The sequence below is a fragment of the Portunus trituberculatus genome, chromosome 40, assembly GCF_017591435.1.
Source record: "Portunus trituberculatus isolate SZX2019 chromosome 40, ASM1759143v1, whole genome shotgun sequence".
In the NCBI taxonomy this organism is placed as follows: domain Eukaryota; kingdom Metazoa; phylum Arthropoda; class Malacostraca; order Decapoda; family Portunidae; genus Portunus; species Portunus trituberculatus.
Window position 1 is genome coordinate 24,071,972 of NC_059294.1, and position 12,942 is coordinate 24,084,913.

At 38.5% G+C, this 12,942-nt stretch overlaps 1 protein-coding gene and 1 long non-coding RNA gene across 4 annotated transcripts in view; both read right to left on the reverse strand.

The window, feature by feature from the left end:
- Positions 1–3,915, reverse strand: part of LOC123516032 — a 45,342-nt gene extending 41,427 nt beyond the window's left edge. Inside the window, exons 1-2 of the long non-coding RNA XR_006678064.1 lie at positions 3,667–3,915; positions 1,211–1,323 (exon numbers count right to left, since the gene is read on the reverse strand). This is a non-coding gene — a long non-coding RNA (uncharacterized LOC123516032). The remainder of the gene's footprint in view (positions 1–1,210; positions 1,324–3,666) is intronic.
- Positions 3,916–4,923: 1,008 nt separating this feature from the next.
- LOC123516061 (zinc metalloproteinase nas-4-like) lies at positions 4,924–12,874 on the reverse strand. 3 transcript variants are annotated; one of them, XM_045275084.1, is made up of 12 exons: positions 12,503–12,874; positions 11,453–11,662; positions 10,894–10,957; positions 10,659–10,771; positions 9,781–9,877; positions 9,425–9,542; positions 8,727–8,971; positions 8,369–8,475; positions 7,972–8,065; positions 7,661–7,774; positions 5,696–5,842; positions 4,924–5,238 (listed from the first exon to the last, which is right to left on the reverse strand). In XM_045275084.1, exons 2-12 carry the CDS (start codon positions 11,636–11,638, stop codon positions 5,078–5,080), a joined length of 1,446 nt encoding a protein of 481 aa, XP_045131019.1. In that variant the 5' UTR covers positions 11,639–11,662; positions 12,503–12,874; the 3' UTR covers positions 4,924–5,077. The 3 variants fall into 3 exon arrangements, with proteins under 3 accessions (XP_045131019.1, XP_045131020.1, XP_045131021.1); XM_045275085.1 differs by having other exon boundaries at positions 5,696–5,824; positions 12,503–12,869; XM_045275086.1 differs by lacking the exon at positions 5,696–5,842 and having other exon boundaries at positions 12,503–12,869.
- Between the last annotated feature and the right edge of the window lie 68 nt (positions 12,875–12,942).

The following is a 12,942-nucleotide window of genomic DNA, read 5'->3' on the forward strand; positions in this document are numbered from 1 at the left end:
CCGCACGATGCCAAAATACACACACACACACACACACACACAGCAAATGTTCAGCTATTTTCTTGTTTTTATGTAGCAAGCCCAACAAAAATGGCAATTAAAAATGCCTAAAAGAGACGAATAATTGAGAATACTACTGATAACTCCAGCATTAGAGGTGGACAAAATAGAGGTGAGAGAAAAAGAAAGTCTTGTGCAGTAAGGCCGTGGATGGAGAGAAGGGGAGTTAACGAGATCAGAAGAACAGTTGGCATGAAAATAGCAGTAGAAGAAAGCAAGAGATGTAACACTGCAGCAATGAGAAAGAAGCTGAAGACAATCAGTTAGAGGAGAGGAGTTGGTAAGACAAGTTTTTTATTCCAATCTATCTAAATGAATTGTATTAGTGGACACCCCCATACATGTGAAGTATATTCCATACATGGATGGATAAGGTGCCTATATAGAGTTAGGAGTTAGGGATGGAGGAGAGAAAAAAAAAAAAAAAATGGAGACAAGTCAGAACACCTAATTTCATAAAAGCTGTTTTAACTAGAGATGAGATGTGAAGTTTCCAGTTCAGATAATAAGAAAAGGACACAATGAGGATGTTAAGTGCCAAAGAAGAGACAGTTGAGTGTCATTGAAGAAGAGGGAGTAGTTGTCTGCTATGTCTTGCATTGATAGATGAAGGAATTGAATGTATCATAGTCTTTTTTACTCCATAATCATTAACAACGGAAGGAAAACTTAACCTAGTTTTGAATAAATACACAAGAGCTAATATCATTATACATCTGGAAATTTGTGAGATTTTACCTTTCATACAAAAAGTGCAATGTGGTGATTGTCATCTGATTTGTCACTAACAAAACCCGACGGTGCTCACATGGTTTACAATCTAATCAAATCTCAGTCTGGCCCACAGGAAGCAGACAGTTCCAGCTGCACAGTCTGGAATGATTGGCTGTGATGTGATGTCAACTGAACATCATAGCACAGACAGCCATAACAAGAACAAATTAACAAAATCAAATCAAATACAGTGGTCACCAAAGATCCTTCTCTCTTGACTACCCATAAACTCATATAATCAAACAAAAAGGCATGGGCACACATGACATGAATGTGTACAGTTATGAAGACAGTGACTCAGAGCAGTCATTGCCATACACCACCTTCCTGACAGCAATTAATGAAAAGGAGAATAATGACAGGTTGTATTACTCACCAACAGACTCAACAGCTTTGCATCAAGAGACAGAGATGACTTATAAACTCCTTCCCCAGAGGATAACACAGGTCTGGTCTCTGCTAGTAAGCTCCATTGGCTACTGCTACACTCTGGAATACAGAAGACTCTTAAACTAGAGAAAAATTATTGGGTCTGTAGAATGTGCAACAAGCAAAAGAAGTGCAGAGTCACAGGCATACAACAAGGTGGTAGTATGGTGTGTCCTGGGGCAAGCAAGATGGTGGAGGTGGCATCAGAGGTGAAACAAAGGCCAAGACTTGATGCAGTTAGGCTCCAATATGGTGAGAAAAGTCATCACAGAGAAGGTGGATGAGGATGAGCCTTCAGGATGCATCAACACTTCACCGCTGATAGGTGTCATTAAAGCTTCCGTCACCCTAGACAACTAGTACAACCAACAAACATCAACTCTGAATTAGAAAAATATTCATCCCAGAACTTTTTTGTAGGATATCCACATAGCCTACAGCTGACACCTGCTGTTCTCCACACCTCAGCAGCTGGCTCTTCTCAACAAAACCATCATCATCCATATTGACAAAACCTTCAAGTTTATCAAATAACCACTTGAGCAGCTGCTGTCCATCCATACTTTTGTTGAAACTGATGCATACAAGTAATATTCAGAAGTCCCAAAAATTAGATGAATGGCAGTATGAATTTACACACACACACACACACACACACATATATATATATATATATATATATATATATATATATATATATATATATATATATATATATATATATATATATATATATATATATATATATTCACTTATGCATCATTGTTCTGTATTATATATAATTTCTTTGCCTCCAAAGAAAACATACACAGATTCCCCTTGCCATCTGTTTGATGTCTCTTCACAAAAAGCAAGAGTACAAGTAAATAAGCAGTTTTTAATTCACTCCTCCCTACTAATGGCAATGATATCAAGCAGATGTAGCAAACTTTGACAGTATTCTGTGACAGGCAGCCTAGTCCATCTATGGCAAGTGAGTGAAGGCAAAGGAAGGGTGTGGAAGAAATATGAACACCTAAGGTTTCATGGTCCACAGAAGGCTGAGTCAAGAGTTGGAAAGATGCATCCTAGAAAAGTTGGAATAGACCTTTGGTGCCTCTGCTTACATAAGCCGAGGCAGGCAAGTGCTTCTCCTTGCACTCATTATACTTGTTCTTTGGATAGCACTGAAATAACATTAATGTTTCCATCTGAGGCTAGATTGTGTTCAGATGAATTACGTTCATTAATTCTATTGTTAGTCTCTTCATGTATTGAAATATAAAAGATTAACAATTTTACCCAGAAATAGTCACCATCCCAGAATTAGAGGACTGGGATTGCTTCCACGATATCCATTTCTTCTCGTTTCCTGAGATCAACAATTAAGTTAAACTGACAACAAACAGACCAAAAATTACCATGGGTGTCGATTCTTGGTGACGAAGGGGACATGTTCCCCCAACACTTTTCAGACTAGTTATATACATATATATATATATATATATATATATATATATATATATATATATATATATATATATATATATATATATATATATATATATATATATATATATATATATATATATATATATATATATATATATATATATATATATATATATATATATATATATATATATATATATATATATATATATATATATATATATATATATATATATATATATATATATATATATATATATATATATATATATATATATATATATATATATATATATATATATATATATATATATATATATATATATATATATATATATATATATATATATATATATATATATATATATATATATATATATATATATATATATATATATATATATATATATATATATATATATATATATATATATATATATATATATATATATATATATATATATATATATATATATATATATATATATATATATATATATATATATATATATATATATATATATATATATATATATATATATATATATATATATATATATATATATATATATATATATATATATATATATATATATATATATATATATATATATATATATATATATATATATATATATATATATATATATATATATATATATATATATATATATATATATATATATATATATATATATATATATATATATATATATATATATATATATATATATATATAGAGAGAGAGAGAGAGAGAGAGAGAGAGAGAGAGAGAAATCAACGCCCCTGAAAATGGCAGCGAAAATAATTTGTAGCCCTTGTGGTCTGAACACCACACTACAGTACTGAACTAACAGTGACAGCAGTGCGCCCTGACTCAACTTAGCGTAGCTTTCTGATTATTTTTAAAATAGAGATATCACTTCAATATTACTCAGCATTTAACAAAACACGACTTGAAAACTGACTCACCCCGCCATCAGCAACACTTGGTGACTCGGCTAGTGTGTCCTGCCATGACCAGCGACCATGCCTCACTCCTCTGCAACTCCCGCCACGCCACACTGGCTCAGCGAAGAACACTGCACGCTTTACACCAATAAATATGCACGTAGGTCCTCACCTACTGCCTCTCAACTTCATATTTAATGTTATTGTTATAGTAGGAAGTGGGCAGCACACGCACCACGCCCCACATCACACACGCGGAATATGTTTACATCATGGCGGCGCCGCAGCTCAACAGCTGTTCCGAATCAGCGCAGGGGCAAGAAAGGAATGAAGGCTTATTATCATTGTTAGAGTTCGGAACTGTAGCAGCCAAGATAGCTATTAATTTTATCCACATATTATCTTTTATTTATCTTCCATAAACACTTTCATTTCTTTAAAGCTCAATGAATGCCCAATCAGCTGATTTGAAAAACAAACTGCTTGGTTATCAAATCACCTGTCAGAAGATAGATCCATTATATCATACACTATATAATCCTGATCTGATCCGACTGGCCCGCTGGCAAGCAGATCGCACCGTGTATAGATGAGCCATGGGGCGGCTACCTAGAGAAGAGGTTTCATTCCTGAAGATAAATGGTACGTACCTAATGAAGGTTTCCTGAGACAGAATATTATAGACAATGTAAAGAAGTGAGATGATTGTGGAGGTACCTCAAACTCATTTTGGGCATTAATGAAGCAATTCTATATACGTGTACATACATACACACATACATATATATATATATATATATATATATATATATATATATATATATATATATATATATATATATATATATATATATATATATATCGCAAAATTTAGTGTATAAACTTCTCTTATGTTCGTAAGGAAAAGACCAACTTGCAAAAAGTTACACGTTAAGTTATAGCGATGAATTTTGAGAAGGGTACGAAGAATACTCTGCAATTATCTTGTGCTGCCTATACACTTTATTCAGCCCTGCACACCCAATGTCATTCCTAGGCTGCACTCACTGTATGGAGTCCCCTACAAAAGAGCTCAAAGTGTAACAAGAATTGGCCCAGAAAGAGAAAAGTATAAAAGGAAATGTTTAAGGATATTCCTGTACGCAATAAATAACCACGCACTCATTAACGTATTCACAATAACCATAAGAAATCTAACCAGGCACTTTTTAGACAATAGAGTTTGCATTAAAGACACCATCATTGAAAAAAAAAAAAATACCAGTTAAAAAAAGAATACAGTAACATATTTTTAATTCGTTACAGGTAGCCATCAAAACCCAATACACATTATCCATTATGACGGAAGAAATAAGGATGAAAGAAGAGTCAGAAAATATAACCAATGTGGCACACCACGGCTGGAAGGTGCACGACAATAGGTGCTGAAAGGTCAGGTAAGGAGGTTGCCCATCACTAGCTTCTCCTGACACACGCGACAGGACTTCTTGCAGTAGATCAGCATGTATTTCTTGTTGGAGTGACACTGGCCCAGGTTGCTCCAAGACTGGCAATATCTGTTCTTGTCCTCACATCGCTTCTGAGATCCAGTGGCTGTTACGGACAGAAATATATTTAAAAAATTTAAAAACAACTTTAAGCAAAATATAGGACCTGATATGCTTACGAGACTATGACTAACATGTGCTACATTTTTTTTTTTTTTTTTTTTTTCCTTTTAAGAATGTATTCCGTCCCTTTCTTTTTCCTACTCCAGGCCGCCCCCTCCCACCTCTTACCTCGCTGCCAGGCAAACTCTCCAGCCCGCAAACACCACTATCTGATGAAGGAGATAATTTTGTGCGGCTCGCTGTCTTTTCATAAAGCATCCACCAAGTTATTCACGTGACTCTGCTTGGAAAGTATGATGATGTGCATGCATGTGTGTGTGTGTGTGTGTGTGTGTGTGTGTGTGTGTGTGTGTGTGTGTGTGTGTGTGTGTGTGTGTCATCGCGCGCGTGTGGTGCAAGATAGTGGAGTTGACGAGGAAAAGGCTTGAGGGGTGACTAACCTTCCGTGTGATCGTGACAGAGACCGCAGGACTTCTTGCAGAAGATGGTCATATACTCGGGGTTCTTGGTGCATTCCTGACTCTGGCTCCAAGTCTTGCAGTAAACACACTGATCCTGGCACTCCTTACCTGCAGCACCACCACCACCTGGTATTACTGATTTTATCAGTCGCTGGGCCACGTGAGGTAACAGACATCTACGTCATACATCTATCAAGATTTAACACTCAAGAAGTTTCGCTGATATACAAAGGATGAATATCTTGAGCTGCGCTCACACGCTGGTGTAAGAAAAATTTCAACATCTATCATTTAGTCTTCTCTCTTATGGTGAAGAGTTTGATTAGCACCAAAGCAATGAGGATTTTCTGTGTGATCTTGACAGAAATAACAAAGACCAACGAGCATCAAGTTCCAAGTAAATAGTACAAAATTGCTTATTGCTTTTACGAAAGTGTATATAAGATCTCAGCAATGAAGTATGGCTTCTTTTGATGAATTCACACACAGTGATCTTTACAGGTAACTAATCATAAACCACTTGTTTTGTAACTGTATCAACGTTACCACCTCAGTGTAAGCCGACGGCAAAAGTTTCAAATCCAAGCAGTAATCAAGCACCTTCAGGAGTAACAAACAAAATGAACTTCCATGATTCTAATTTTACTATTTCAAGACCACGTTCCATCGCCATAACGAATCAGTTTGCCTCCTCTCAGTACAATCTATTCATACTACTCTGTCATTTCTATATAAGTATCCGAACACTGACTTCAGAGAGCTTCTTTCGGATGAATATTCAGTGATACCAACAAGTGTCTTCACAGGTCATAACCCGGAACCCAGAGTCTGGCTGCGGAAGACACCACCACCTGCGGACGCCTCCCTCACCTGCCCTCCTCCCACACCTAAAACTGCACATTCCCTATAATTATTCAGCTTTATTGATGCGGGTATATGCATTCGTATGTTCTCAGGGGCAGTGACCGCAGATTAGGGTGTGTAACCTCACTGGGGGAAGGCGTATTGATACGTACGGAACTGAGAACATAAGGGAATACGAGAGAGAAAGAAATACATTAATAACTCGCCGGGATGAGATAAGCAGAGGTGGTATGGAAGCAATTACGTAGTTCTCGCTGACTGTTATTAGATGTAAGTAAGTTAAGCAACAGATCCTTCTTATCTTGTGAGCCTCGTGGATTTGGCAACCACGGTCACTCCACCATGACGCTGCCCATCCGAAACAGCACGTCAAGTGATCTTCCGGGAGTATCTTGAGCCTTGGATCCTGTTCTTACTTCGATTATCTTATCTAGATTTCTTATAACAACTCTCTTGAAATTTACTGAGTTTTTAAGAACATGAGAAGATGAGAAGCTGCAAGAAGTCGTCAGCAGGTCTACACATGGTAGTCACTATAGAACTATATGTTTTGGTTAAAGGTCTTTTCATGCTTCCCGTAAACCGACAAGGATCTCACATCATATTAGAAAAAAAAAAAAAAAACACAAGAACCAGAGCAGTGATATTTGAGGTAAAAAAAAGAAAAAATCTTATGAGGATAGCATTGTATCCGGTGCGACAATTCACTGAGAAGGAAACAACACCGCGAGGGCACACTGAACACCATGCTGGCCAACAAAGTTATCAAACAATATAAAATTCTTGTTGTCAACAAATAGATGGCTTGCATGTACAGAGGGGGGAAAAAAAACGATCATGGAGAAACTAATTTCTGTCTTTAAAAAGTATTTGTCTTTGACTGTACGAGAGGAGAGGAGAGGAGAGGGGAGAGGGCGGCGCCGTACTGCTTAAAAACATGAAAAATTAATAAAGCTAAAACGCTACATTTTCTTAAGATCTAAAAAAAAACTAATATTGCTTTTCCCCCGTAACCTTGAAGACCTATAAATGAAACCCTACGTAAAGGGAGAAACAGTAAACATAAGATAGAATACCCACCACACTGCCGGCACGCCTTCCTGCAGTTAATGTTCATCCACACAGGGTTAACCTCGCACTCCCCGCGGTCAGCCCACGTCTGGCAGTGCTTCTGGTCGTTGTCCGCACACTCCTCTGACGGAAAAAAAAAAAAAAAAAAAAAAAAAAAAAAGGGATAGGGGTTAGAATACGAGAGAGAGAGAGAGAGAGAGAGAGAGAGAGAGAGAGAGAGAGAGAGAGAGAGAAGTGAACGTCTTGGTAATTTATGTGCATATGATTAACATTTACGTAATATTACACACACACACACACACACACACACACACACACACCTGTGGCTGCTGCAATGATGGGGGAGTAGGTGGTGGTGTAGAATGTTGAGGTGTTGGCGCAGTTATATAACTTTTGCAACTTTTCAGTGTCACGCTGGAAAATAAACGTAAACAAAAGTAAACAAATTATTATTATTATTATTATTATTATTATTATTATTATTATTATTATTGTCATCATTATTATTATCATTATCATTATTATTGTCATCATTATTATTGTTATCATTACTACTACTACTACTACTACTACTACTACAACTGTCCCCAATATCATCATCATCATCATCATCATCATCATTATTGGCTTCACCTACCCCCCCCTCTCCTCACTTCTTGTAGCATTTCTTATTACTATTTTCTTATGTTCTACCACCATCACCACCGCCCAGCTCACCACGGAGAAGCCTCGGCGCTGGCCCATCTCGGCGCCACTCTCCCTCGGGATGATGGTGGGACTTCTCTCCTTGGCGAAGGCGTATGGGCCGTAGTGCATCACCGACTCTGCGGAAACACCCAACACCGTTAGAAGGTAAAGTAAGTAATCCGATAAACAAGGTTATTTTTTCTCTTTGTTTTATTTACTTATTATTTATCTATTTATTTATTTATTTATTTATATTTTAATGAAGGATGAAGATTTCTACATTAATATTGTGGAAAACACTTATGAATCCGGCTAATCATCTCTGTGACCTTTGAAAATGATAGTGGTGAGAGAACGAAGCATTTCAGAATACAGGCGTTGCACTCACCCAAGTCGTAAGGAATGCCAAGGCTGAGGATCTTGTCCCAGCCGTACTTGACAAAGTTTGGCTGCATGCCCTTCTGCACGTTGAACATATTTATCGTGATGTAGTTGTCGCGGTCTGAACGTGATTGCTCGTGCCAAAATCCAGCTGCGTGCATGAATTCGTGAATGACGATCCCCACGTAGAGGCAGCCCGGTCCCAGCGACACCTCCTGGGCCCCTTGCACTCGCCCCACCGAGCTGGAGCACCTGCACCGCGCGGGGGAGGAATCTATATTCACAAGGAGCCACGAAGAACAACAGTAATCTCGTGATGAATTTCCTGAATATAGGGATTACGACATATTAAATAGTCTAACGTGAAAAGAAAAACAAGAAAAGAATGAGAAAAAAAATGTCATGTTTGTATTATTGTATCTCTGCTAATCTAGTGATAAACTATATGGATGTAGGGATTATGGAAAAGAAAAGTCTATCGTGAAAAACAAGAAAAGGAAAGTGAAAACTGTTGTTATACCTTCGTTAATCTAGTCATAAACATTGTGGATGTGGGTATGATGGCAAATCAAACTGTTTAACATGAAAAATAAATAAACCAAAAGAAAAAGAAAGCATAATGTTCTGTTACTACTATCCGCTAAACCTCCACTAGCGGGTAAGGGAAGTGGGGACAGGCAACAGACAACAAGAAACAGGACCCACCCGTCGCCTTTGAGGATGTGGATGTAGTCCTTCTCGATGGTACGAGGGACGAAGCGAATGCAGGTCTTCTCATGGAACTCACTCATGGCCTTGGCGATTGTGCCTCGGGCGAATTTGTCTGTAGAGCGTGCCACCACATGAGGAAAATTGAGTAGAACATGGTAAGTACAAAAAATGCTGATAGAATATAGTGAGCTTGAGGGTACGTGAGATGTTTTAGGAAGATGACGAGGGACATGATGAGAAGAAATAGTCAAAGGATAGGAAGACGAAAGGGAAGGCAAAGAGAGAGAGAGAGAGAGAGAGAGAGAGAGAGAGAGAGAGAGAGAGAGAGAGCGAAGAAGGATTTGACGTACCGTAAGCCTGAGAGATAACGTAGGGAATGATTCCATTCGGCCAGCGGCGATGAATGTCTATCATGGCACTCCTCCCTGTCCTGCCTGATGGTGGGTCCTGAAAGAGAGAGAGAGAGAGAGAGAGAGAGAGAGAGAGAGAGAGAGAGAGAGAATGATCATATTACGTTTTTATCCTTAACAAAGTCACACTCCCCTTTACAGTTCACTTCAACGGTGCAAGCCTAGTATCTTATTCTCGATCTATCATTTGAGAATTATGACATTAGCGAAGACAGGAGTTTGTGTGTCATATGAAAAAAAGTCAGTTTAACTCAATATTGGCCATGACGGCTCTAGCACGGCAGTCACGGCGCCACTGCACACGTAAGAAAAAAAGAGAGAGAAAAAAAAGGTCCAATTTGTAGAGATGGCGCCGCGAGTAGTAGCTCCATCACTAAGAGTGCATTAGCGGCCCCATGCCATATGCTTACTGGAGACTCATAACGAAGGGGACGTTGAGGATCATAAAATGTATACTTTTTTTCCCAGTTTCTTCTTCGACAGTGCCACCCATCAGGGAATCAGATTGAGCAATGCTGTCTCAACCCATGAGGAGTTTTCTTCTGAATAGTACAACTTAGTCTATTCCAATTCCATCCAAGAACAAAGAGGAAGGAAAGCGATTATCAATTCTCTGTTACAGCACAAACAACTCCACTCACTCGTCTGCCACTGCTTAACAAGATCACAAGAAAAGAAAAAAAATTACCACAACATACCGCACTTTAGAGTATAAAGACAAATAACATGAAACGAGGCATTTAAAGTGCTAGTTTCTCATAAACGATTTCGAAGTTATGGCGTTACTATTTTACATTACATGCATTCACTCCACTTACCCCGTGCGCCAGGTCAGAGAGGGTGTCCTGGGGGTTCAACATTATGTCTCCCTGAAAGAGGCCGGCCAGCTCGATGGGGTCCGCCTGGACGGTGGTGTCTATGGTGTTGTGTTCTGTTGGAGAAGCATTTCATTAGTCAAGGCGAGGAACAACTAAGAGCACAATGGGCCCACACACACACACACACACACACACATAAAACAAAAAAAACTATATATATGACACAAGAACTTACTCATAATTCCACTTTCTTCGAAATCCTTTGGACTAAGCGGAGCGCCTGGCACATCCGTCTCAATCTGAGATAGGAAAAAGTATGTAAAATTGAACCAAACACACAGTTACTGAAATGCAATGATTACACAAATTATAAGCGTTGCCAGATTCATTAATATCAAGTTGCAGTTTTTACGAAATATTTAATGTAATACCTTTAACTATGTTGCTTATACCATGTTTACATCATGTTTATCATGTCTTATAAGCTCTATGGATATGAACTAACAACAAAATCTTTTGAAGTTCAGTGAGTTCTTCCACACACATAATTACTTATACATTATATATATATATATATATATATATATATATATATATATATATATATATATATATATATATATATATATATATATATATATATATAAGTTAATTTAAGAAAAAAGGTATATTAAGAGGTATACAGGTATATGTGGTAGAATTTGTTGTTGTTGAAGTATTTACAAACTTGTTAATGGAATAATAAAAGGACAAAAGCATTAACTCAATAAAGGTGGCAACTGGCAAGGACTGACCGAGTCGGGCCTGCCCAGGGCGAGGTCCGGCAGGTTGTTGGGGTCGGCGAAAATTTGTCCTCCCTCCCCGTGTTGCACATTGGGATCAGAGGAGCGCGCCGTCATTCCAGCATTACTAGCCCCGATGATGGTGCACAGACACGCCCACACAGCCACCAACAAGGAGGACCACAGGATGCCCACCATACCCCCATCCAGCTCGTTCTCACCCTGAGGACCGAGACAAAGAAGACTTAGATGAACTCATGTGTCATTGTTAAAAAGTTTGTCTATTGGACCTAATTATGTAGTTCATTGTTTGTTGATATCGCACCTCTCAATCTTATCTAACTACACACACACACACACACACACACAGCCGGTAGCTCAGTGGTTAGAGCGCTAGCTTCACAAGCCAGAGGACCGGGGTTCGATTTCCCGGCCGGGTGGAGATATTTGGGTGTGTCTCCTTTCACGTGTAGCCCCTGTTCACCTAGCAGTGCAGCAGATCAAACAGTGAAACAGTGAAATCAAACAGTGAAACACACACCGCGTAGTGTATTAGTTAGCAACTTAGCACACTCGGCATACAACTAGGATGGTCCGGGTTGGAGACCAGTGCGCGACGAGGTAAATAAGCTGTTCTGTTCACCGAGAAACAAGTAGGTTAAGTACGGGAAGTAACTCGAAGGGTTGTAGCCTCGTTGTCCCAGTGTGTGATGTGGTCTCAAAGATCGGTCAGTAAGACACAGAGCTCTTTCCATAACAGCAGAGCAGACGACCGTGGTGAATTACACACACAGTAAAACTATTACTACTACTGGTGCTGATACTATTGTTTTTACTACTACCATAAACTTTTATGAATGAAACCCAAACATGACAAATCGCTGGAATATTTCTATGACTATGTATTGATTTGTCATACCACTTGCATGTCTGCATAACTCGGCATCACTTATCATGTTTTGTTGCTTTTTTGGTAAAAAAGCGAACTAAACTATACCTCCGCTCATGCACACAAGCCATTATTTTACTTCCATTCCATGGATGTTGGGTGTGACTGCTTACCGTCTATGACATGAAGGGAAGACGCAGTGTAGTCGTGGCTTGTGGCGGCCAGCTACTGATGCAGGCCTCGAGCATTGTGGCGGCAGTTGATGTCAGCACTCCAGCAAATGAGATGCATTGTTACTGATGGCTGATGGTGGTGCCAGCATCATATGGATTACCACAGCCTCTCCTACACTTTGGTGCTGGCTTCGCTATATTTACACGGAAGCAATCCGTCATACAGCTCCATTGTTCATAGAACATTAATTTAAAGCTATCCTTGACAGTTCAGCAGTTCCAACAGACTGCGGAGACCGCGTCAGACGTGAATGATCAGGATATTTATTAAACCCATTCATTTATACATCTCTCTTGGAGAGAGAGAGAGAGAGAGAGAGAGAGAGAGAGAGAGAGTACCCAAAGATTGGTCACTATGAGCTTTGAGTTCTTCCCATAGA

Coding starts and splice junctions, on each gene's coding strand:
- LOC123516061 (XM_045275084.1), bottom strand. CDS start 11,638: ATGGTGGGCATCCTGTGGTCCTCCTTGTTGGTGGCTGTGTGGGCGTGT. Junction 10,772..10,893: donor CGAAGAAAGTGGAATTATGA/GTAAGTTCTTGT, acceptor CTTCTCCAACAG/AACACAACACCATAGACACC. Junction 9,878..10,658: donor TCTCTGACCTGGCGCACGGG/GTAAGTGGAGTG, acceptor TCTCTCTTTCAG/GACCCACCATCAGGCAGGAC.